The sequence below is a fragment of the Lactuca sativa genome, chromosome 4 (genome assembly GCF_002870075.4).
Source record: "Lactuca sativa cultivar Salinas chromosome 4, Lsat_Salinas_v11, whole genome shotgun sequence".
NCBI classification, from domain to species: Eukaryota; Viridiplantae; Streptophyta; class Magnoliopsida; order Asterales; family Asteraceae; genus Lactuca; species Lactuca sativa.
In genome coordinates this window covers 256,586,476-256,613,496 of record NC_056626.2, presented here as the reverse complement: position 1 = coordinate 256,613,496, position 27,021 = coordinate 256,586,476, and the positions used below count along the sequence as shown (strand labels likewise).

At 34.4% G+C, this 27,021-nt stretch overlaps 1 protein-coding gene and 1 long non-coding RNA gene across 5 annotated transcripts; both read right to left on the bottom strand.

Moving 5' to 3' along the window:
- Positions 1-13,173: 13,173 nt before the first annotated feature.
- LOC122197763 (uncharacterized) lies at positions 13,174-14,491 on the bottom strand. The gene is made up of 2 exons (XR_006191428.1): positions 13,810-14,491; positions 13,174-13,703 (listed from the first exon to the last, which is right to left on the bottom strand). It is a non-coding gene; the product is annotated as an uncharacterized LOC122197763 (long non-coding RNA).
- A 1,947-nt stretch (positions 14,492-16,438) lies between these two features.
- LOC111918166 (probable carbohydrate esterase At4g34215) lies at positions 16,439-26,321 on the bottom strand. Of its 4 annotated transcripts, none has more exons than XM_023913822.3 (2): positions 25,544-26,319; positions 16,439-16,819 (listed from the first exon to the last, which is right to left on the bottom strand). In XM_023913822.3, the coding sequence occupies exons 1-2, from the start codon at positions 26,204-26,206 to the stop codon at positions 16,631-16,633; spliced, it is 852 nt and encodes a 283-aa protein (XP_023769590.1). In that variant the 5' UTR covers positions 26,207-26,319; the 3' UTR covers positions 16,439-16,630. The 4 variants fall into 4 exon arrangements, with proteins under 4 accessions (XP_023769590.1, XP_023769589.1, XP_023769592.1 ...); XM_023913821.3 differs by lacking the exon at positions 16,439-16,819 and adding an exon at positions 17,493-18,091 and having other exon boundaries at positions 25,544-26,321; XM_023913824.3 differs by lacking the exon at positions 16,439-16,819 and adding an exon at positions 19,198-23,183 and having other exon boundaries at positions 25,544-26,321.
- Between the last annotated feature and the right edge of the window lie 700 nt (positions 26,322-27,021).

The following is a 27,021-nucleotide window of genomic DNA, read 5'->3' as shown; positions in this document are numbered from 1 at the left end:
AAAGAGACCCGAGTCTAAGCGTTGCATCATACGACGAGAGGTCATTAGAACATGAACCATCGATCTGTTACAGTAAGCAAAGTAAAGGACTTATCTTAAGTTAAGTCTGTTTACAGGAGCAGGAGCCTCCAATAAACATCAAGTTTGTAACTCGAAGGTTACGACTAAAGGTCCAACATAATATGAAGAGCGGGTTCAAGATTGAGCACCGTCAACAGTCAAGAAGTGCAAGAGTTAGATACTCATTTGAAAGAACATAAGAGTTACGGTTATTACCTAGGATGAAAAGATAACATATGGAGTCATTATACAAGCCTTGTTTTGTTGACGATTCTGGGACGTAATCCTCCTACGCGGAGATAATTCACGTTTCTGGATAAGCATTATTATGATAATGTAATAGTTAGGGTCAACAATTGGAACCTACTTTGAAGTAATGAAGAAGATTATTTGAGTATTATGTGATTTATGTGATTTATGTTCAACATATGTGCTTATAACGATATAATAAAATAATAATAATACATGTCTCAAATAAAATAGTAATTAGACCTGATATCTTTGAAGAAAGTTGAAGTAGTCGTGACAACGATTCCGGAGATATAAAGAACGCTAAAATCCGACTTATAACGAAGAGGTTATGACACGTCGAAGTTTAGCGACTAAACCAGCACGGTGTCACGTATCGTAAAAAGTAAAATTTTGATGAAATACTTTTTAGCCTTACCGATCTAAACGAAAGTCATAGTAGATGTTAATGATGGGTTTTTTGTCATAAGACATCCTATGTGCTCATACAAACCCTAATGCTTGGATCTAGGTTTCTCTATTGTACATGCTTTGAATCCAAGACTATAAACCCTAATTCTAGCATACAAGTAATCATATTAGATATTAGAATAGGTTTATAAAGTTACCTTGATTGTTATGTAGCAATAACAATCCAATTCCTCCTTGAATTGACCTTGGAAAGCTGAGAGTCACAAGTGTCACTCCTCTAGTGGCTTACAAACACCAAGAGCAAATGGAGAACGTATGAAGAGAGAGGAGGGAGGTTAGAATTCGTCCTTAGGACCTCTTGGGAAGGGTTGGCCGAATTCACAAGCCTTAGGGGGTTTATATAGGTGTAAAGATTAGGGTTTTAGTCCTTATCCTTATCTAGTTGCTTGTCCACCAAGCAACCATAAGATAAGTCCTAGAAATCCTTATCCTAGTCAAATTCTAAGGGATTTACACCTCAAATTCGTTCACCATATATATAAGATAATCCTTACCTTATTTTGTAACTATCACATAATTACAATTCAGCCCCTCTAGTTTAATTAATTACACTTGATCACAAAATTAATTCTTAATTAATTATTGACCAATATTAATTAAACAAATATGATTTCTCCTTTAATATATTATCCTTATAACATATTAATAAATCATAATAACCTCTATCTCTATTTATTTCTCCAATCAAGTTGCTTTGGTGAAGGCAACCCAAAAGGACCATGCACCATCGGGTCAAGTACACACCAAAATAGTTATGGACTTAGACACTAATCCAACAGTCTCCCACTTGGATAAGTCTAACAACTATTCTGCGTATGACTTCGGATCCCGATCTGCAATCGTAGCTTTCCAAAGCCACTGTCAACTCTGATCATATCAAATACGTGTGTCCTTAGATAAGGGATCATATATTCCTCCATTTTAGATATCATATAAGACATGATGTCAAATCATTCTCTTTGTACTACTTCTCGATTTCTGATTTCTGACGACAGACTAATTGAACAAATCAAATTAGCCCTAGCCCGGCTGAGCATTTACGTTTGTCATCACTAAACCATCGAGGGGCCCAAAGATATCGCTTTTATCCTAATTTGGATAAAAGGAACAGATAAACTTTGATACAATGCTTGCTTGTACTCACGCACCGAATCACACACAACAATATGTTTTATAACACCAAGTTACTGGTGCATTTACATATTATCAATGTGTAACCGATTTGCAAGATACAACTCACACATCTCGGTTTCAAGAATATAAGATGTTATCGTCTCACCAATCACTCGTGATACAATCCATGGAGTGATCCAAGTGAGCGTGGGTCTAATCCAATGCTCAAATCACATTCATAAGCACTCATGAACGTTGTAGCAAACATTTTCTTATGTCTAATGCTTTTCTAGACAATCCACACACCAATTCACGACAGTCTTCATTCATATCTACTTCCAACATATGAACGACTGTGGCCCGTTTGAATAATTCGATTATTCTTAATAAACTCAATTATTCTGGAAGTCAAAACATGCAAATGTGAAACACAAGAATAATACTAATCCCATATGGCCTCAACCCTTTGAGCATAAATAAAACACCTTTTATTTATCACCATATTGATTACTCATTATTTGTAGTTCCGGGTAATCAACTTCTTACTTGAATTACAACACTTGTCCCATGCTCCTAGCATGCACACAATGTTTACCTATGGTTCTTACTTTGTGAAATAGATCATATTGAACACATTTCCAATCATTCTCATTTCTCAACTCCAAATCCTTTTTCCATAAGTTAAAGAATATCAAATTCTTGCTACTTATAGAATATGCTAGATTCTAACATTCTATGCAACTTATCCTTTCATAATGTCACTGCACCAAAATCACAAAGACTATTGCCAATGATATTACAAAGTCCTCTATCGGAGATTGTTACAAGACAATTCCATAGACGTGATGTCTCTCACTCAAATTACATTCTTTGAACATCCTTTTGCATAGAAGTTTCTAATCTAATCATAGATTTCTCAATATTCAATTCCCAATATGGACACACTTCCATATGTTCCATATGACAACTCATTCTTAATAGAATCTTATCTATTCGTAATGATGTCGATATGGTCCATCCAATATGGAAACATTTCCATATTTCCCAATACTATACTTCCAACTACTCACAAGCGACCAATCCTCGTCGAACTTTGGGTTGTCCTTTGATAGTTGTTTAATTGTTTTAGTCAAAACCAATTCTAGTCCCTTTTCCCTCTAAATGCGCTCGACATTTGGAAAATTTTAGAATGGTCAAACATTAAAGCATTTGCAATCGATCCTATACCCGAAGCGTATGGGACACGACGCATAATGTTTTATTTGCTATGCTCTCAAAATTCAAATTGTGAAGAGGGATGCCGTAATCATAATCGAAATTTTAAGAACACACTTTGTACCTTTGACTAAATTTTATTAACATTTCTCAACCTAAACCTTTAAATTTGAAATGAAGCATAATATTCTCTCCCTTAATTATAGCAAAACAACTCTTCAACTATTGCGACTTTGCAAAGTATGACTCTTGTTTTCTATAATTAATATTGCTAATCTTGCAATACTTTTCTTAATAATCATACAATCATAACTTTTATGCTCCCACTATCTTGATGATTATTATAAAACATAACACTTATGCTCCCACTAGCTTCGACATGTATTCATAAACATCTTAACTTTCAGAAAAACAATGCTTATTGAATTTCTTATGTTCATGTTTCTAATACTTAGTGCTTTGATAATCTTTTATCAATGTTTCTTGATATTATACACATTTGCCTTCGATAGTTCATAAGTGTGTCTAAACAATTAAGACTAATTGCCAAACCTCACAATTCAAATAATAGAAAGGGATACCGTAACCATAATCGAATTTGAGAATGCAATTTTACAATCACTATCTTCTTAAATCTTTCTTAGTGAAAGCATTTCCTCACAATCATTTTCATGAAGGAGGAAATCTTATGACACTTACATTTAAACGGTGTATATGTTCCTATCCATGTGAATTTGTTAAAACCAAGTTTACGACAAATTCAAACTCATATGGAGCGAACTTTCTTAATCTTGATTTCTTGCCTTATGGTAGCACAGCTGCCCACCATGTCTTCCAAGTAGTTAAGTAGCTCACCCTTTCCTATCAATGTACCTTTCATTGATTAAGGTGCTTTGCCTTTTATGCGTTCAAAATGAGAACTCATAGAACTCACATGCATAATTAACTCGATTGGATTGGCACAGAATCAAAATAATGTCAACACGATAGGTTGTAAACCTCAACTCGTGTGCTAGTGATGATCGATAAGGTTTATTTGATTTGTTCTTGAAACCTTTCAAGACCATTAAGACTCCCACTGACTCCTTGACATATAGGATTCTCTTGTCAAAAACCATTTCCTGACAAACAAATATTCAAGAGTTAGTGTAGCTTTTATCAAAAGACTTCATAAATTGGTCCTAGTTGGTCTTTGTCTTATCCAAGACATCACAACTTTCCACATTTAATGAAAGTTACAAACCTTCTTAATACCTTTCACTCAATGTCACAATCTTAACTTTAAGACTTGTTATTGGAACGAAGTATGATTGACTTATTGATTTAACCATTTCTTCAATTCTTGATTCCTCTTCTTAGACATTCAATTATACTAAGACTCACTTAGAGGATCAATTGAGATATGGTTCTTAATCATTAAGACCTATCATAAAGCATAAAAGGTACTCTCCCATCTTCTTAGAATGGAGAAACTTTTATCTTTCTGCCTACTTGATTCTTCTAATTCATTCTGCTATTGATTTAAACCCTTTAATCAATTCAAAATTACACTTAATCTTGTAAGTATAATCATATTTACTAAACCTTTAGTAGATCATGACGAATATCATTGTTACTCTTATGGTGGACTTGATCAACACGCAACATTGTGTGCTCGATCTTTTAGTCCTTCACTTGACACTTTGTCAATGAATCAGTCTAATTTCCAAATACGAAATTTCTCATTCATCGTGCATCCACGTTGCATGATTCCAAGTTTCTGTCCAAATGAAACTTGGGCGATGAGAAACTCTCCCTATTTGGTAAATTCTCGACTTTTCCATAAACACCATAAATAAGAATCATATCCATTTGTTGTAGAAATATGCAAACACCAATTTTCATAACGATTTCATTGCAAGGAAATAAATAAATAAATAAGTCAAACGAAAATTTATTTTATTTATAAAAGCAGCGGAAAACATTTGTCCTTACAATGCAAAATCCATTGAAAACTATGTATTTCAAAAGAAAATTTCTAACAACTCTATCATAACTATCTAAGCTCAAAATCTAATCTTCAAGTCCATGCGATCAAGATCCATTCCTTGTGATTAGATTCATCTTGCTCTTTCACCAAGCTTCCTTTCTTTTCACCGATCCTGTAAAACATTCAAATGCAATCTTATTACATTATGTATTAAGAATTAATGAATAGGAACTTAATGGAGTTAGATAGTGGATTTTACCTGAAGCGCAGCCATACTCTTTGACTCTCCCAACTTCTGGACTGTTCAGGCTCTTTGGGCAGACTTGTATCCAACGCCCTCTCTTTTGGCAGCAAACGCAGGTCGGTTCTCCTAGAACGTCCTCGGAAGCATGGTTGGTTGACTTTTCCAAGAAATACGCTCCATTGCTTCGCCAAATCATTTCTGATTCAGCAGCAATGAGCATGTAAGTTAGGTCAATGAGGTTGTCGTCATGATTCATCATATAATACTTTCTTTTGTACTCATTATATGATTCAGGAAGTGACTGCAAAACCCAATTCACAGCCAACTCATCTGGGAATGACACACCCAACATTATCAACCTATCAATGTGTGATTTCATTCCTAGAACGTGGGCACACACGGGTTTACCATCTTCATGTTTCATTTCCAATAGGGCTTTAGTGATATTGAACCTTTCAATTCTTCGATCTTGTGGGTTGGGGAGAACAATAGGAGGAGGAGGAGGAAGTGAAGCATGATTTCTTGTTCCTCGATTGAATCGTGGAATACCATCTTCATGTGGAAAGCTTATTCCACGGGATTTGGGAAAACCATAGTTGTCGAACTTTGACATCTACAAAATGGGAGAAAACAAATTCAAGTTGGTTGATTGATTGAGTCCTTAGTAAGTCACCCAAATGAGATACTAAGGCTAGGACCCAACACAATATTCTACAACTCGGGAGAGGGATGTCGTAACCCAAATTGCAGAACATTTGAAGGTAAGTGAATGACGATTCACTAATTTCCACCACGAAAAACGAAAAGACATTTAAGTTTTAAATCTATGAAAACTCCTAGATCCTTTGAGATACATTGAACTTTCAATGACATGTTTAAATCTCGATATGCCCCTCTTGTTTGTGACTGGGATGCCGAGGATCACAAAGCGGGTGTGAATAACCATGCAAACTACATGGTGCCCTCACATGTTACAGTCACCTATTCGATGTGCCGGTAAACCACACACGCTCCACCGAACTATGACAAACATTGAGTCACCCTTGGCTACCTTTGCTTAGACCCATTTAGTGTGCCGGTAAACCACACACGCTCCACTAACGTCTTCACAAGGGCACAAAGTGTAATTTCATGGAATTGCATCAATTCACTTTTGCCTAAGTAACTAAGATTGGGAATTTTGAAAAACATTTAGTTACTTTTATAATTCATTATACTTATAATGGAAGGTTTCGTCATATCCTACCCGTTCGGCTAACGACCCTCCACTAGTCAAGAGTGCGGTGGGTAAGAGTGGATACCCATTCAATCGCCATTTTATAGGCAATTTCCTTAAACACCCCTTATAGACCAGCTTCGTGAATGAGGCCTACTAACGGTAAGACTGACTTTTACTCATACATATATATAATGTTAGACTTTTAATGTTATATATAGTATAGGGTGTATTTTATACTTTCATAATACTAGGTGGTTTAATTTAACAATTATACTTTTAATTCAATTAAATTGTAAACCTAAACTTTTATGGATTTATTAAACCTCTTTTAATTATACACCTTAATTAATTAATAAAACCATAAGGGTGTTATTTGAAATTTTTCAAAACAATACTAGAGGTTTAGAATTTAACATTCCTAATTATACTTTTAATCAACTTTTAAATTTCAAAACTTGAGGGCAAGTTTTGAAACATTTCAACACATTAGGGTTTCAACTATTTAAATTTCAAAACTACAAAACTATTGGGTTCAAATTTAAACTATAAAACCTAAAGGGAAAAATATAAAACTTTTCATAACAACAAGGATCAAATAACAAATAATCTAAACTAACATTTAATTACATAATTATCCATATTTGATTTGTTTAATGATTTCTTGCAAAACAATTTATCAATTTACTCAAAATAATTAATCAATTATCTTATAAGGAAACAATTATCTTATTAATTGATAAATATCTTCAATTAGATCAAAATTATAGTCAAATATATCATATAATCAGATTAATAATAATCTAACATGATAAGGTAATTATCCATAAGCAAAAACAGCAAGAAATCCTGAAGTACCCTCCTTCTGATGAGTTGAGTGGTCGAGTCAGCCTTGGACTCGTCGAGTCACCTTGGACTCGGCGAGTTCAGCCATGGACTCGGCGAGTCCAGCCTCCAGAATGCAAAAAATCGAATTTTTCAGTTACAACAAGCATCAATACAATAGAAACCAATCAAAGCTCTGATACCACTGATGGGTTTTTTGTCATAAGACATCCTATGTGCTCATACAAACCCTAATGCTTGGATCTAGGTTTCTCTATTGTACATGCTTTGAATCCAAGACTATAAACCCTAATTCTAGCATACAAGTAATCATATTAGATATTAGAATAGGTTTATAAAGTTACCTTGATTGTTATGTAGCAATAACAATCCAATTCCTCCTTGAATTGACCTTGGAAAGCTGAGAGTCACAAGTGTCACTCCTCTAGTGGCTTACAAACACCAAGAGCAAATGGAGAAGGTATGAAAAGAGAGGAGGGAGGTTAGAATTCGTCCTTAGGACCTCTTGGGAAGGGTTGGCCGAATTCACAAGCCTTAGGGGGTTTATATAGGTGTAAAGATTAGGGTTTTAGTCCTTATCCTTATCTAGTTGCTTGTCCACCAAGCAACCATAAGATAAGTCCTAGAAATCCTTATCCTAGTCAAATTCTAAGGGATTTACACCTCAAATTCGTTCACCATATATATAAGATAATCCTTACCTTATTTTGTAACTATCACATAATTACAATTCAGCCCCTCTAGTTTAATTAATTACACTTGATCACAAAATTAATTCTTAATTAATTATTGACCAATATTAATTAAACAAATATGATTTCTCCTTTAATATATTATCCTTATAATATATTAATAAATCATAATAACCTCTCTCTCTATTTATTTCTCCAATCAAGTTGCTTTGGTGAAGGCAACCCAAAAGGACCATGCACCATCGGGTCAAGTACATACCAAAATAGTTATGGACTTAGACACTAATCCAACAGTTAAACCGAGAACACATATATATATATATATATATATATATATATATATATATATATATATAGATAGAGAGAGAGAGAGAAAGAGAGAGAGAGAGAGAGAGAGAGAGAGAATGTCCAAATCTGATTTCGTAAGAGGAAGTTATGATTTTTCTATGATTTAGCATATAGTACACAGTCCGGAAATCGATTTTTAGATCGATCGATTATTAGCCGACACAAACTAAACGGGAATTGAAGATCCCGTTAATAGGAGCTCAACGATATAAAGACAGTCAAAAATGGACGTCGGATGACAAAGTTATGAATTCTTAATGGAATTTAACTGTCTAAGCCAGTTAAAATATAACTTCAAAAATAAAGTCAAAAATAGACGACGGAGTCTAAATGAAAGTCAAGAACGGTGTACGGAGCTCAACGATCACGTCGATATGTACGCGTAGAAATAAATAACATCAAAAATGGTGCTTGTACGCAAAAGTTACAGAATTTAGAAGATAATTAGTTTTTGAATTAAACCTCATAGTGACACGTGGCAAGATCTGGGCCACAAATTCTTCCCATGGATTGGAACGAAATCGCGACACCTGGACGGAGTACGCCCAACGTAGCTCGAAGTACGCCTAGCGTACTGAGTACGCCCCGCGTATGCAGTATTCACAGCCTATAAATAGAAGGCGTTTTTCACTCATTTATCCACACCGTATCAACCAATTCTCTCCCAAACACCCCCCAAAACCTCTAAGCCTTTCCCTAGCACCTTCTAGGTGTTATTAGCGAAGCCCAGAGGGACAGAAGGCCCCGAGAAGAAGAGCTTTCGGCTCAGAAGTTCTACCCGCGTAGAGCCTGGTTCCTCGCTAAACCCTTTGTAAGTGAGTTATGCTTACCATACTTTAAGTATAACTTAAGTATAAGTTCATTCTCGTTATTATCAACCTATAAAAAAGATTTATCAGTCATTCCAAGTCGTTATACTGATTGATCTACTTATGGGGATGATGTCTAGGTAGATTTAGTGAGGTGATTAAAGTGGGATTTCCAAACAGTATACTTCATATACCAAACGGACCCTGCCTCTGATATGATCCTACCAAGTTGTTCCCTACTTGATAGATCTTGAAGTAGACTTTGAGTTAATGATGAATCTAGACTAATAATTAGTCGCAATAAATATTAGACTAAAACTTAGTGATAATGACATGAGGTTACATCAAAGGAAAAGACAGTTGCTAGAAGCGAAGTGCTGCCCGAATTTCGAGTCGTCATTTTACCAAGTGAGTGCATAGTTACTTTCATCTTACACATAGATATGAAGTAGTTAATATTAATACATGTTATATGCGCTTTTTATCTGTGTTCCTGATATCTATGCTAGATGAACGATTTATACATGTTTTACTTGATTTAAATTGTACATTTGTATTTTTAGACCTATAAATATATTAGGTAAAGAAGGGTAGATGAAAGATGAGACAAATGATGAGAGATGAAAGATGATATAAATGTTGAGAGGTGAAAGATGATGAGAAGACTTGACTTTAAAGTTGAGACGCTTATCTAGCAAAGTATAGATGAAAACCACGGACGATTCTAGAAAGTCCAGTGGCACGCTAGCAGGCTCGCAACCTGTAGGTGTTTGTGAATGATGTGTTCACCAGATGTACTCTAAAAACCCTGACAGCTATGGACTTAGTGCCTTATAAATGAACATTGGCAGCTATGGACTTAGTGCCTTACAAATGAACACTGGTAATTATGCCTAATAGATAACATCGGCATTTATGGACTTAGTACTTGTTGGATAAACCCTGGTAGCGATGGACTTTGTGCCTATTCCTTAGGACAATCCTTAGGAATAAATAAATAAAGAATATATGATTCTCAGGGTATCCTTAAGAATAAAGCAGATAATGGGGATGGGAAATTGGGTTAATTGTTTGATGATTAAACATGATAATTATATTATTGTTCCGAAAACCCTATGTACTCACCAGGTTACTCACCTGACCGACTCAGTTATTGTATCACAGGTAGCAATATGAAAGATACATTCTACTGAGAGATTCAAGGAGTTTTAATCCATTAGTTCAATTACTGTAAGGCTTGTAATATTTCGTTATGCTTATGTTTCTGTATTGACGATGACATCCCAAATGTTTTAATATAAATAAAATACATTTCTTTGGAAATGCTTTGATAATAACATTATCACATTTTTGGGAACAAATTCTGAAATATTATTCTTCAGAAGGATACTCTGATTTTTAAATAAGGATAAACAACTCGGTCTTTTCTGGCCATGAAAATGGGGATGTCACATCTTCCCTTAGGATCCCACCATAAATCAAGATCCCTATAACCCATATATTAATCCCACCAATAGAAGATCCCTCCAAGAAACTAGACAAACCCAATATCCATGATCAAACAACCAACGTAGCAAAGATCGAAGATCCTGCTCCTCAATCACTTCCTCAAGATCCTGACCATAAGGATCCTGGCATCCAGGATCCTCCACGAAACTCAAGATCATGGATCCAACCTATTGTGTAGTATCTCCAGAATGACATGATTCCAAAAGAAGAGAAAAGTAATTGAGCATTTCAGATTAGGGTCTCACGATTTGTGATGAGTCAAGGGAAATTATACAAGAAGAACATAGTTGGTCCGTACCTGAGATGCTTGCAAAATTATGAAGCTACCGAAGTACTGAAGGATATATATATATATATATGAAGGAGATTATGGAAATCGTGTTGGGGGAAAATCCTTATGCTCCAAAGTGTTAACGACGGGATACTATTGGCCAACAATGAAGCGATATGCCTTATTACATGCATAAATACATGAGGCTTGTCAAAGGCATAGCAACATCCTTCATTAACCAGCAGAACCTTTACATCCTATCATCTCCCCTTGGCCATTCATGAAATAGGGAATGGATATAGTTGGCAAGTTACCAAAAGCTCCTGGTGGAAACGTCTTTATGTTATTAATGATAGACTACTTCTCAAAGTGGATAGCGGTTGAAGCCTTTGTTCAAATATGTGACAAGGAGGTAATCTCATTTATCAAATGTAATATCTTGACCAGGTTCGGGATCCCTGACGAGATCATATGCGACAATGGATCCCAATTTATCAGCAAAAGGACTAGAGACTTTTACACGAGTTGGGGAATTGAAATGATAATGTCCATTCCTATTCATCCTCAAGCTAATGGCCAATCTGAATCCAGCAACAAATTTATTGTCAACAATTTGAAGAAAAGATTAATCGAAAAGAAAGGAAGATCGGCAGAAGAACTCCATTTTGTCCTATGGGCAGATAGGACCACTTCAAAAACGACCACTGGCTAAAATCTATATTTACAGGATCAAGAGAACAACGACAAGATACAAATTACAAGATCAAGAGAACAACGATAGGATCCTAGCCCAAGATCTTGACACTATCAATGAACTTAGGCATCTTTCTAGGATCCACATTGCCGCTCATCAACAAAGGATCGCTAAATCATACAATAAGAACATTAATGTAATAAGATTTCAAATAAATGAATTGGTCCTTAGGAAGACATTCCAAAATACCTAGGATCTCATTGTAGGTAAATTGGCACCTAAATGGGAAGGTTCATATCTCATCGATTCAGAAGCAGGAAAGGGGGCATATTAGCTAGCTACCCTTGAAGGAAAAGTCTTGCCAAGATCCTAGAATGCTATAAATCTAAAATCATACTTCATGTAAGTTTTATTAATCATTTTACAACAAGATCAAGGGACACACTCTCTACCCATTACTTTTATCTAATTCTTTCATTTAATTTTTCAAGGACCATTACTAACTTAAGCATTGGAGAGTCGTTGGCCAAGTTGACGCCCACCCCAAGCTAATGTTTGCAAGATATAGGAATCTAATGATCTCAATAACCATGAATAGAGACTTATCATCTCTTTTATGATTAAAGGTACTTAATCCACTCTAATGTTTAAAGAGTTAATAACCTCTGTCACACGAGTTAAGGTTTCTACACCTCGCTTGGATGCACGGTATCTAACTATGGGATGTGAATAAGGGGATCAGTTCACGTTATAGTAACTTGGCAACCCTATTATTTCTGAACATATGTTAAGATCCTAAACTAAATTTCTAAGGTTTATAACATTATCATGTTATCCTAAGTTGGGATCCTCCCCAGTAAATTTCTTAGGTTTATAACATTATCATGTTATCTTACGAAATGGGATTTTCCCTAATTATTATCTAAATTTGGGATTTTCCCCATTTATTATCTAAAGTTGGTATTTTCCCCAGTTATTATCTGAAGTTGGGATTTTCCCCAGTTATTATCTAAAATGGGATTTTCTCCAGTTATTTTGGGATCTTCCCTAATAGGGATCTTCCCCTATCATTTTCTTTTTCAGTTGAAAAGCAAAATAAGGATCTTTAAAGATATCCTAACAGGGATCCGTCTCTATGCAAACTCCAAAGATCATATGGAATTAAAGGAATCGTAGCTCAATACTTCACCTAAGGCAAAAGGTTATAAAGCCTAAAAATCATCAGGTTCTATCGATCCTTATTTATTAAGAACTATTCCCTATATTATAACTAAATTCTTATCTTTATAAGGATCGTAATTTCTTTGAAAACTTTAACGGATAACTAACTATTGTAGATCATTGAGATCCCAAGAGTTCTTGTAAAACCTGAACTCTTTAGGATCCTAACCATCCGAAGATCCTCATAAATCATACTGCTACAATCACCTCAAACACACGAGCAATGAGATATATACAAAGCAACCATATCCTGAAACTAGAAATGGTTGATCATTAACCCCACAAAAAATAACAAGATATAGTTTTACATACAACATGTTCAATTATTTTTAACTAATCAAACTTAACACTAGGCTTGATCACCTCCAACTGGAGTCTTCTCTCTCTTCTTCTTCTCTTCCTCTTCCTTCTTTTTATTCTGTTCTTCCTCTTCTCCCCTTTCCCCTATAGGAGTCTTACAAGCATTGAAAGGCCTACTAGTCAGCTTGGCCAAAGCCTCTTTCCACCCAACTGCGTCCCAATATCCTGTGTTCTTGACGTCCTCTGCCAACTTGATTTTTGCCTCCCAAACCACATCGGCGGCACTGCTCTTGACTTCATCTATCTCCTCTTTGATCTACGCCGCATGCTCCTCTTCTTTTTTTCTTTCTCCTTGACCAGTCTCTCAACCTCTGTAAGAGGTACTTGTTGGCTACTTCTTGTTCCTTCAATGCTTATTCTGCTTGGCTTAGCATGGCCTTAAGATCCTCGGAGGAATGAGAGATATGATCACCCAACTGTAAGAGACAATGATGAGAACACTAAAGCCAAATTAAAAAAAAAAACTATAAGGGTACTTATAGATTGTGAGAAGGAGATCAGCTTCTTCAATGCCTAGTTCACCTTGAGGTCCGCCAGGTTGAAGAGTTCAACCGATTTCCTCTTTTGGGATCCTGGATTTTTGACAGACAAATATATGGGAGCTTTCTTGCAAAGAAGAGAGGACTTTTCTTTCTTGACTACCAATTAGTCACTGGACATGATAGAATCAAGATCAACAAGGGTAAATCGTGCACCAGAACGAGTAGACTTGAATCCTAAGCATAGCAAAAAAAAAGTTCTATCAATTCAGGATCCTTCATAAGAAATGAAATAAAATTGAGGATGTAGTCATGGGAATAATGGTAGTTGAACTTTCTGGGTGGCTAGGATAATCAAACTTGAATGTTCTCTCAATCTTGGGCAGGCCAAGGAAATTCTCAATCATATCTTTAGTGTCTTCAGTGGGAGGAACAAGCTCTTCAAACTTGAAAGCTGCAAAAAAAATCAAACAAAATAAGAAGTGTGAATACCAGGATCCTTAGTATACAAATATGAAACCCTATCCTTTTTAGCCCAAGATTGTGGCCAGAGATTTCCATCAGGGATGGAGTCGCGTTTCACGAAGAAGTATTTTTCTTTCCAACCACCACCATTATGCTTTGATTTCAGAATGAGGGGTGGTTTATCAGTCTTAACTTTCAGCAACAGACAAGAATTCTGAAAGGTCGAAAGATCATAAACATAAGCCAACTCATTCAAACTAATACTAAGATCCATGGAGTGGTTCAGTCGATCGATCCAGTAAAGGATCCTCCAAACCGCTGGCATGGCTTGAATATACAAGACTATGGTAATCTCAAATAATTCATAAATAATATTGGGAAAACAGACCCAAGATGAAGAAACAAAATCTAGTTGGATCCTTGCACCAAAAGGTCTAAAACCAGTATCGGTGGGAAAAGTCATCGTTGTCATCAAAGGTACAAGTATCCTCTTAAGACAAAGCTTTCTGATCCATGAAATCATCTTCATGAACAACGATGATGTTTGTATGAGAACGTGTTGCTTTTTTGCCCATAATTAAATATGAAAAAAGATAAGGAAAAAAGAAATGAGGATAGTACCTTCGATGGTATTCAATGAACGTATGGAAGAGAGATAAATGATTAAGGCAAAATCAAAAAACTGAACATCCTATTTATACAAGAATCATGGAAAGGTAGAAGGGTGATTTGATAGATTACTATGCTCGCTTCAACGGCTACCAATATATCCATTGGGATTCAAATTACCCTATCCGTTAAAACTTCAGAATCTATATTTCTCTCTTTATATAAAAATTTTACCTTTGAATATTTGAAGTTAACCTAGATATTTCGTAGGTATAATTTCGGGGCAATTGTTAGGGCCAAGATCCTCAACCTTATTCAGGATCCCGGATCTTCAAGATCTTTCAGGATCTCAAACAATCCTTAGGATCCTGACTATTTTGATTATTATTCCCTAACACTTTTAACATATATATTTCTATTTCTTTTTCTCACATGTGTAGAAATAGTCAACATAAGACTCATTCTCAAAGAGGAATCGCTTCAACCAGGCTTAAGACCCAGGAATACCAAGCCAAACAACGTGCATATGCTCATTCAAGAGGATCATGAAATATCGGACTTATTGTTATTTAGTCTAGACTATAAACACACATGTAATACACCTACTATGGACACAATTAGCTTACTACTGCATTTGTATTTGTATTATCATCACCATTTCTGTCATCTATTTTTCAAATCAACAAAAACAAACAAGGCAGGTAATCATTATCACCTCCCAATGTTTTATGTCGGAGATCTTATAAATGGTCAAGGGCTTTCCTTGTAACTCACTTGTCTTACTTTGATCATTATTTGATACTTGCATCACCTTAAACACCACAACATCTCATACAATTTGGTTGAATAATACTTGATCAATTTTTTATCAAAATCGTTAGGAACATAAACTTAACAAAAAAATACAGTAATGAAATTTTATTATTATGAGGATGAAGCTCCTCTATATACCTCTTTCCCCAAGGTTGTTTTTAGACGACTTAATATGTTTTCAAATGTTGTCTCGATATGATTTTCACAAGGTGTGATGACATGTTTATTTAAAAAATGTACTTGGACAATTTTGTAAGTAAGTTGTTATTTTTTATCTTTAAGCTCATTATGTCTCAAGTATTTATCAATGTTTTACAATGAGTTTTAAATTTATTTGGTATTGTATGTATGCAGGATCTCAGACATTAGCTACTTTTAACCTTTGCAACATCCACCATGAAGCAAATGTCTGATATCCTCCATCCGTACAATGGTGGAGGGATGTGATTTAATGTTGCAAGATTACATGTTGATAACCGGCTCCATTAATGAAATGGCAAGGAATATCATGTTTATTTTGAAAAAAAAAAGTAGTAGCTTTATAATTGAAAAAAAAAATATTAAACCGTAGAGAAAAAAAAAAAGAAACTTAACTGTCTATTGTTTGTAACCTACTGTGGGGTGAAATAACAAGTAATACCTAAAATTTGAGTCTTATTTGAAGAAAAAATATTTATTCTAAAAAAAGAAAAATATAAATATAAAGTCTTTTACGAAAAAAAAATAATAAATAAAAAAAACAACTAACTTTTATAATATATCTAATACATTAATAATCTAAAATATTAAAACAAAAGACAAGTCGTGCGTGACTCATTTGAACACCAAAAAATTATCCACAAAAAGTCGTTACTCAACCTATCAAACACACAAGTTTGAATTCCAAGAAAATGCATATAGTCACCAAAAGAGAGTACACTCCATAAATTTCCCTAACATTATGGTAGCAAAAACTTAGGTGGAAGTCGTTCTATTGCTTAGAGTTTTAGGAAGGAGTTGGCCAACATCCGACCAAGACGCACTTGAGCTGCGGTGCTAAGATGCAAATTATCTGGTAGCAACTGCAAGCCCTTGGCATCCACACATCTTACATTCCGAAGCTTTATTCCTAGTTGTGCTTTTCTCACAGTTTCCACATATGGTCCTTGTCCTGAAATTATAGCCACCTGCACCATGTCGTGGACCAATTTCAAAAGAATTATATATATATAACCATCATGACTATATGCATGAGTGTTTGTTTAGATTGATCGATCCTATCTAATCCAATCAAATGAATTCAAACTGATTTTAGTTTTTCATAATATGGATCCTATAGTCCGCACTAGATTAAAATCAAATTCGAACAAACGAAATTCCAATTCATTAGATCATTTTTTGCAATTAAGCGGGTGTTTGTTTTATCTTTTAAAACAACTTTTAGCTTTTATCTTTTCCTAAAAGTTAAAAAGGAGCTAAAAGATGTTTGGTAAAGTGAAAATATCTTTTAAAAATAACTTTTCAAATAGAAGGAAAATGAATGTTTTGAAAAGTCAGGTAAGAGGGTGTTTGGGATATCTTTTTACCTTCAAAAGTCCTTTTTGTAAAAAAAAAATTGTAAAAGGACTTTTTACAAAAGGTGTTTTTAAAAATTTGTTTGGATTAGTTTTTGAGAGTCAAAAGCCAAAGTGGTTTTTAAAAAGTGTTTGGTTTAACTTTTACATGTAAAATGACTAAAAAGGACATGCTTACATATTTACAATTATTTACTACTTTACATATACTATTTTATACTTAACATTTTTTTTAAACACTTATTATAATTTTGTAAACATTTTATTAGAAAATATAAAATATAAATTTCTTTTAAATATTCCTAATTTTTTTTTATTATACCATGATAATATTAAAATTACATTGATACAAACTGTAAATAATTCATAAAAAATTTCATAGATTATATTACATTCATCTTCGCAATGTGATTATATCTTGTGCAATAATATCTCGTATCGTTGCCATATATGAATCATCATCACTCGTGCAACGTGTACGTGGACCTTCTTCGTAAACTTCACTACTAGTATCACCTCGTATGAGATTTTAGGATTTTTGTTGTGCCCTATTAAACGCTTCATCAAACCTACCAATCTTTCTAATGTAGTTATGGATCACCATGGATGCTATCACAATTTTCACTTGGTTCTAGTACTTGTAATTAACATGCATATCTCTTAATAACGTCCACCTAGATTTCCACACTCCAAAAGTTCGTTCAATGATATTTCGCAATGATGAGTGGAGATAGTTAAATTTTTCTTTCGGTCCACGAGGTTGACGAATAACAGCCGTGTGTCCACGTCGAAAATCTGGTAAATGATAACGAATATTTGTGTCTTTGTATGGAGCAAGATACCCTCTAGTATTTGGATATGCGGCATCAAAAACGTAATATTTATCTGTAAATAAAACAAACAAATTATTTTTTTCGTTTCAAAAAAGTAGTAAAAATATAAAACTTGTGTTCCAAAAAAAAATGAAGCCTTACAGAAACAGAGACCAGATCTTAATTTTCCATATCCAACGGGTGGTTAGTATATTTTTTTTGGAACACAAGTTTTATATTTTTACTACTTTTTTGAAACGAAAAAATAATTTGTTTGTTTTATTTACAGATAAATATTACGCTGTTGATGCCGGATATCCAAATACTAGAGGGTATCTTGCTCCCATACAAAGGCATAAATATTCGTTATCATTTACCAGATTTTCGATGTGGACACACAGCTGCTATTCGTGAACATCGCAGACCGAAAGAGAAATTTAACTATCTCCACTCATCATTGCAAAATATTATTGAACGAACTTTTGGAGTGTGGAAAGCTAGATGGGTGTTATTAAGAGATATGCATGTTAATTACAAGTACAAGAACCAAGTGAAAATTGTGATAGCATCGATGGCGATCCATAACTACATTAGAAAGATTGGTAGGTTTTATGAAGCGTTTAATACGGCACACAATGAATCCTAAAATCTCATACGAGGTGATACTAGTAGTGAAGTTTACGAAGAAGGTCCAAGTACACATCGCACGAGTGATGATGATTCATATATGGCAACGATACAAGATATTATTACACAAGATATAATCACATTGCGAAAATTAATATAATATTATCTATGATATTTTTTATGAATTATTTACAATTTGTATGAACGTAATTTTAATATTATCATGGTCTAATAAAAAAATTAAGAATATTTAAAAGAAATTTATATTTTATATTTTCTAATAAAATGTTTACAAAATTATAATGTGTTTAAAAAAAATTGTTAAGTATAAAATAGTATATGTAAAATAGTAAATAATTGTAAACATGTAAGCATGTCTTTTTTAGTCATTTTACATGTAAAAGTTAAACCAAAAACTTTTAAAAAAAACTTTTGACTTTTGCATCTCAAAAGTTAATCCAAACACATTTTTAAAAATACCTTTTGTAAAAAATCCTTTTACAAAAAGTCATTTTACAAAAAGGACTTTTGAAAGTAAAAAGATATCCCAGACACCCTCTAAGTTTTTAAATGTCAAGAGACAGGACTAAACATATATAACATTAATATTATGAAACTTGGATTGTCTAAGTATAAAACCACAACTATTCAATCGCTAGTCAACTCTAGCTATAAAAACAAATAGAATGGTTTAGTTGTGAAGTAAAATGGAAATGTCATAAAATGGACATCAATAATACTCCATGTGTTCAAGTCACTAAACTTCTAATCTTATTCAGTTCACTAACAAACTGTTTTGTTTTATTTTACCATTGAAGTTTTTTACCGCGTGTGCTAACCGTTTATGTCCACGAGGTCAGTGATATAGTAAAACCAAAAAAAAATAAAAATTGATGGCCAGTTAGAAGTTTAGTGATGTAAAAAGCAAATAAAATGATATTGGTTAAGTGGCTTTTTTCTTTAAACAAACAATTTGTCATATAAATATTACATATTTATCATCAAGAAACTTTTACTAACTTGAAATTAATAAAAACTCAAAATGAAAGTAACAAACATATATACATATCATTCAAACTCAAGACCTAATTTCCTACTCATTTTCCAAGATTTACCCAAATAAATTAAAAAATGATTAAATAGCCATTGAAATCATAGGTGTAGGCTCATGTGGTGCGATTACATTAATGGGCTGGGGTTTCGTCTTAAATATTTAAAAAAAAAATCCAATTTTCATATTTGTCTTGACAAACGGCACAGACCGCATCAGGATATCCTTAGCCCCATGTGCGACGAATTCCTTAAGGACATAGTTAGAATTTTGATTTTTTTTTCAGTACTAAGATTTTGAAACTTTGACTACAGTTTATGAAACATTGACTTACGATTTTTAGGAGTTTTACTATGAAAAAGTACATAATTTTTTTTTATAAAATGTAGTGTTTCCGATATGTTAACTAAAAAAACCATGTGTACACATTCTAGTGAGTTTTCATTGTCATTTGTACCGGTAGAAAGCATGAGATTGTTGATTATCAACCAAAATATGTTAGGCCTTTCGTTAAGAATTAGGGAATACAATTTTCCGAAAATATAAATTTTTTTATTTTTTGTATTTGCTGAAAAAGAAAAGTTCGGAAGATAAATTAGATATTAGTTTGCCTTTCCAACATCCTAAAATTCTCTATGTTTTATGCATAGTTCATGATAGTGATGTTTATCACTTGATAAATGTGATTCAAAGTGTTATAAACGTTGTGCAATTGTACTACGATTTCAAGAATGATGGCATATCCAAGAACAATATCATAATTACTTTTTTCTAGGTCGGATAACGCGAAACAAAAATATTTATTGAAGTGTTTCTCGTGAATCATTAACATGATGTGTACCAACATCATAATCACATGTAGCAACATCATCGTCACCAGCATAGTTAAAATTTTCAGGATCCACATAATAATGAATTAGTGATGTACTACGATTTCACGAATACTAGCATATCCAAGTACGCTATAATGGTATAATGTGAGAGATAAAATTGCATGGTGGATTGTTGCTCTTAAACCTACTAGATTTGTTCATGTTAGACGTCATATGTATTTTTATATTATTTTTTAGTTAGCCCAATCTGATACATTGAGCCCAATTGTATATTTCTTATATATATATTCACGTATAGGCTATATAAAATCCTATGTTCCCCTTATTCTTGATTTGGATTGCTTGAATTATGATTCAAGGAAGGAGATAATGAAAACTCACTACATTGGGTATACAATGTATGATCATCAAACCCGACACCACTGCTGCTGAAGTTTGGAACACTATTCAAGTATGATTCCATGAAAACAAAGGAACCAAAGCCATTGAATTCGATGATGAATTGCATAACATAACTGTTGGTGATTCCACCATTATGGAATATTGTACCAAGATCAAATCCATATCCGATTTACTTACCAATATTGGAGCCCCGGTGCCCAAACGCAATTTAGCGATTTATACTATCAATGGGTTATCTTCCAAATATGCCCATGTTATTCCTACTATTGGCCACCAGAAACCTCTTCCTACTTTTCTTGAATTGAAATCCATTCTCACTCTTGAAGAACGATCCATGGCAAAGGATCACTCACGCCAAATTCAAGCTTCCCATCAGGATCATGCGTCATCAGCCACTATCCTCGCGACAGAGCACCAAAATCGATCTTCCAATTCTCGGTTTCACAACTCCGGCAATTGAGGTGGTGGCCGGAATCAGCGAGGCGGCAGCAGGGGTGGTCGTAATAGCGGCAGAGGTGGCGGTAGACAAGGCAGGTCCGACGGCGGGAGTTTTGGTCGTTTTCAACACAACACAACTGAGAGGGTTTTACCCCTGGTCGACGTCGTCGCAAGATCAACAGCAACAGCATGGGTTGATGTCCTCTCCACCGCTCCAACAGGCCCCATGGCCCAACAGCACAATTTCAAATTTCTCTCAGCAGTGGCCCAATTTGCATCCAGCCCATCAGCATGCATTTTTTTCCTCGCAATTACTCCCAAGCCTTTCAAGATCCTAACTGGTTAAATGCCATGAAAGATGAATATGATGCATTTATTTCTAACGAAACTTGGGTTACTTGTACCTCGGTCTTCCAATGCTAATGTGGTTAATTGTATTTGGTTGTTCAAAAAGAAACTTATTGTGGATGGGTCTTTGGCTTGATACAAGGTGTGTTTGGTTGCAAATGGACGCAGTCAGACGCTGACTGTGATGTAACGTTTAGTCCGGTTGTTAAACCGGATACTATTCAGATTGTTCTTAGCCTTGTTGTCTCCAATCACTCTCCAGTTCAGTGATGAACTGGATGTCAAGAATGCGTTTCTTCACAGTTATCTTCAGGAGATGGTGTATATGCACCAACCACCGGGTTTTCGACACCCGTCCCTTCCTAATCATGTTTGTCTTTTGCAGAAATCGCTTTATGGTCTCAAGTTGGCCCTTAGAGCGTGGTATCACATATTTGCTCAGTTTATCACTCGATTTGGCTTCCTCAACAGCAAATCAGATTCATTTCTTTTTATATACAGACAGGGAGATTATATTGCATACCTTCTTCTATATGTTGACAATATTGTGTTAACTGCATCTTCCACTAATCTCCTTCAGCTGAGTTCAGAATTTTTGATGACTGACTTGGGCTCTTTAAACTACTTTCTTGGTATTTCAGTCCCTAGAGATCGTCATGGAATGTTTCTATCTCAACAAAACTATGCTACGAGATTCTAGCTAGAGCAAAGATGTCGAATTGCAAACCCTCTTGCACTCCTGCAGGTACTTCTGCAAAAATTGATGGTACGACCCCCAGTTGAGGACCCGACTTTATATCGCAGTCTCGCGGGGGCTCTTCAATGCTTGACATTCACTCCCTCAGACATTTCATACGTTGTTCAACAAGTGTGCCTCTACATGCATGACCCCAAAGAGCCCCATTTTACTGCTCTCAAACGGATTCTACGATATATTTATTTAGGGAACTTTGGATCATGGTTTACAATTATATGTTTCTTCGGCTTGTGGACTCATTGCCTATTCGGATGCAATTCGGATGTTTATTGGGCTAGTTGCCCCACTTCCAGGCGCTCCACTTCTGGATATTATGTTTTTCCCGGTCAGAATTTACTCTCATGTTCTTCTAAAAGACAAGGCACTATTTCGAGATCTAGTGTGAGGCATAGTACCGCGGAGTTGAAAATGCTGAAACAAGTTGGTTTCGCAACTTATTACGGGAAATTATATTATCCTTCTCTCACTGATACTCTGGTATTCTGTGATAATGTCAGCGCAATTTACCTATCTACTAATCCAGTTCAACCAAAACACATAGAGATCGATATACACTTTGTGTACGACAAAGTTGCATTGGGTTAGATTCGTGTCCTTCATGTTCCCTCATCTTCTCAATATGTTGACATCTTCACTAAAGGGCTCTCATCTTCTTTATTTCTCGAATTTAAATCTAGTTTCAATGTCCGTTCCAAACCTCCTGTTCAGACTACGAGGGGTTATTAGACGTCATATGTATTTGTATATTATTTTTTAGTTAGCCCAATCTTGTAAATGAGCCTAATTATATATATATATATATATATATATATATATATATATATATATATATATATATATATATATATATATATATATATATATATATATATATATATATATATATATATATATATATATTCACGTTTAGGCTATATGCCTCTTCATGGGAAAATTACCTTTGTAACATCACATTAGTGATTTCCTTTTTCGTTACTTCAATTATAACCATCACTTCCAAACATAAGTGTATGTACAATGTTTCTAACACATTGAATTTCATTGATCAAGTCATCAAGTGACAACAATCATTGTCATCAATAATGTCTATAACATAGAGCATTTTTAGGATGTTGGACATAGGGGTGCAAACGAGCCGTACCGAGCCCGAGTCTGGCCAGGCTCGGCTCGGGCTCGTTTAAGTTGTACGAGGCTCGAGCTCGAGCTCGGCTCGATTCGAACTTTCTTTTACTGAGCTCGGCTCGAGCTCGTAAAGAATTATACAAGCTCGGATCGGGCTCGGCTCGTTTTTCGTTTGATGTGCCTAAATAAGCTTAAGCTCGGCTCAAGCTCGTTAAAAAGCTCGTTTACTAATACCCGAAATCCATAATTTCTCAAATATGTTTTTATTTTAATATATAAAAATAATAATACAGTATATTATATAAAGGCTCGCTTAGGCTCGTGAGCCTAATCGAGCTTAGTTATATAGGCTCGTGCTCGAGCTCGTTTAATAAACGAGCTTAATATTAAGTTCGAGCTCAGCTCAGGCTCGTTTAAAACTGGTTTCGAGTCGAGCTTTTAACGAGCCGATCCCGAGTAGCTCGCGAGTAGCTTGGCTCGTTTGCACCCCTAGTTGGACAGACAAATTAATATCTTCTTTATCCACCAAATTGGTCTTCTATTTCACCAAATAAACAATTCAGAAAAATTTATATTTGCCGAAAAATGTACTCCATAATTCTTAACGAAAGCCAAACATGTTTTTGGCTTATCATGAACAATCTCCCACTTCCCACCGATGCAAATGACAACGAAAAACTTACTAGAATGTGAACTTATGGTTTTTTAAGTTAAAGTCATACTTAAAAAATAAATAAATAAATAAAAATAAAATAAAGAGTAAATTACTGAAATCGTCCCTATGGTTTGGTAAGAATTGCATGTTTGCTCCCTAATGTTTTTTTTGCACTCGGATCGACCCTGTGGTTTGATTTTGTTGCGTTTTTCGTCCCTATGGTTTGGTCAAAATTGCACGTTTGGTCTCTAACTTTATGTACGTAAAGGGATGAAAAACGCAACAAAATCAAACCAAATGGACGATCCGAGTGCAATAAAAAAATTTGAGACCAATCGTGCAACTTTGACCAAACCATAGGGACGCCGTAATTTACTCTAAAATAAAATAAAAAGCTGATAAAACTACATGTTATAAAAAAAAAAATATGTATTTCTTGTAGTCACACTGTGAGAACTGAGAAATCATACACGAAATCGCATGAGGACCGAAATTGCAGCCCATTAGACAAAAATCGTAGTCCATAAGGCTCCACCTATGATTTTAGTTGCTATTTGGGTTAGCTTTTAATTTTTTGGCTATTGGAAAACGATTTAGGAAATTAAGATAAATTTGTTTTTTTTTCTCTAAAGTAAGTTATTCGAAATTACTTTACTTTGTAGGACTGCTTTATTAATGACCATACTCAAATTGGTTATTTATTTGGTGAAATAATTTCACAAAAACGAAGCTATTCATAAAGGGTCAGAAAAGTAGTTTTGGTAAAGTAAAACAGTTTTGCAAATTAATTTATGCGAAATATATGATAAATGGATAAAATGGAAATTTGATATTATGACACTTAACGTTTAGATCATTTTGTATTTAATTCATTTTATTTATATTTGTCTCTGCGATTAGAGTTTACATGTTATGGGCAAAATTTCACAGATAAGGTCTAAAATTTCACATTAGCCGATCAAATAGTACATTTTACCATTTTTTTTAATGATCATGTCATTTTCATATATTACAATTTTAATAAGCTTCATATGTTATAGTTTTTATTTAATATAATTCTTCAAATTATCATGAAAAAAATACCAAAAATGTTCTTATCTCTTTTTTGTGAGTTTAATGTGTAAAATATATAACCGATCATCTACTAGGTTATAAATTTTTAATGTTGTTAAAAATATATATACTGATTATATAAATAAATTAAAACTTAAGTTAAATCCACTTTGTAATCTTTTAAAAATTCTAAAAGAAAATTCAATCAAATTTGTTGAAATTAAAAACAAGAAACTTACATGAACTATAGGGAGCAAAGGGGATCCAAGATCAGCACGAAGATTATTGAACAAATTGATCAGCCTTCTTCCATACATACGCGCATCCAATTCACTCACTGTATCACTCTCCCCCTGAAACCACAAAATCCCTCCGATCAACCCACCGCCACTCCGAGCCACCGTCGTCCTCCTCAAAAGCTGCCTGTACAGGAACCTCCCTCTTCCCCACTCGCTAATCTTGGTCCCTCGTGGACCTCCGATTGCACATGGAACCAAACCCAATAGACCCAGACTCCGATTTCTCTCCAACACTCTGTTAGCAAACGCCATTCCGGGGCCTATGCCACATGTTGCGTTCACATCAATGTCTTTGTGAAGAGGGTCACGAGCCTCGATCCAACTCAGATTGCCGGTTAATCGGAAGATTGAGGGGTTGGGTTTAGATTGAAGAGGTACAACGCCGTCCCAGGTGTTGTTCTGGACGCCGCCTCGGCCGGACATGTTGCTTTGTCCGGCGAGTATGATTATGTGTTTCCCTGTGGAGGCGTAGGCAATGGTATTGGATAGCTGCAAAATCAGGCAAAGAAAGGCTAACATTTTGATGTTTGATGTTGAGAAATGGAGGCGAGTTTGAGCCTCTTGTGAGTTGTAATCTGTATTGTGAAGATGGTTTACTCGCATCTCACTTATCGGAAATCTTCGAATTTTTTTAGATTAGATTTGTACAACATTGATGTTGTGCACACTCCATACGTACGAGCTGGAATAAAATAATTGGATCATTTCGGCAATTGAGATGAAATTGAAGATAGTTATTAATATAGTTATTTCATAAAAAAAAAAATATATATATATATATATATATATATATATATATATATATATATATATATATATATATATATATATATATATATATAACTTTTGATTTAATATTTTACTTAGTAATAATAAATATTTTTTTAATAATAGTTTAAAATGTCAAAATGTCAGTTTGCTCCATAAAAATTTTAGTTTCTTGTCCGTGAAAAACTTGTAAAAGTTTTGGGATGTAGTTTAAAAAATGGCATAAACCAGTGAATAAAAAACAATATTGAAATTGTATATTGATTGTTTGAATAATACATGTAACATCTTAAAGACTAGGTTCTTAAATTAATAAAATAAATAAATGAAAAATGATTTATGTAAATAAATCATCAAGGTATAATCATATCAATAGGTTCCAGTTTCATGCTTTGCTTCTGTTCTGTTTTCCTTTTGTATTTCTCCCTTTTGTATCTCTAGCCCTTGGCTAGCTTTCCTTTTTAATATCATGTCTACCGTTCAAAAAAAACTTAGTTGATATGAAGTTTAGAAAGTTATAATTGAAAATAATAACATTTTTGAAAGGTAAAAGGCCAAATGTGTCAAATTGGGAAAATAGAATGAGTTCACCAAATGGTAAACTCAATTAGCGGAAAGGACTGTAAAATCTATATGATAAATGGAGAAGA

Coding starts and splice junctions, on each gene's coding strand:
- LOC111918166 (XM_023913821.3), bottom strand. CDS start 26,206: ATGCGAGTAAACCATCTTCACAATACAGATTACAACTCACAAGAGGCT. Junction 18,092..25,543: donor CTTTGCTCCCTATAGTTCAT/GTAAGTTTCTTG, acceptor TTTTATTTACAG/ATAAATATTACGTTTTTGAT.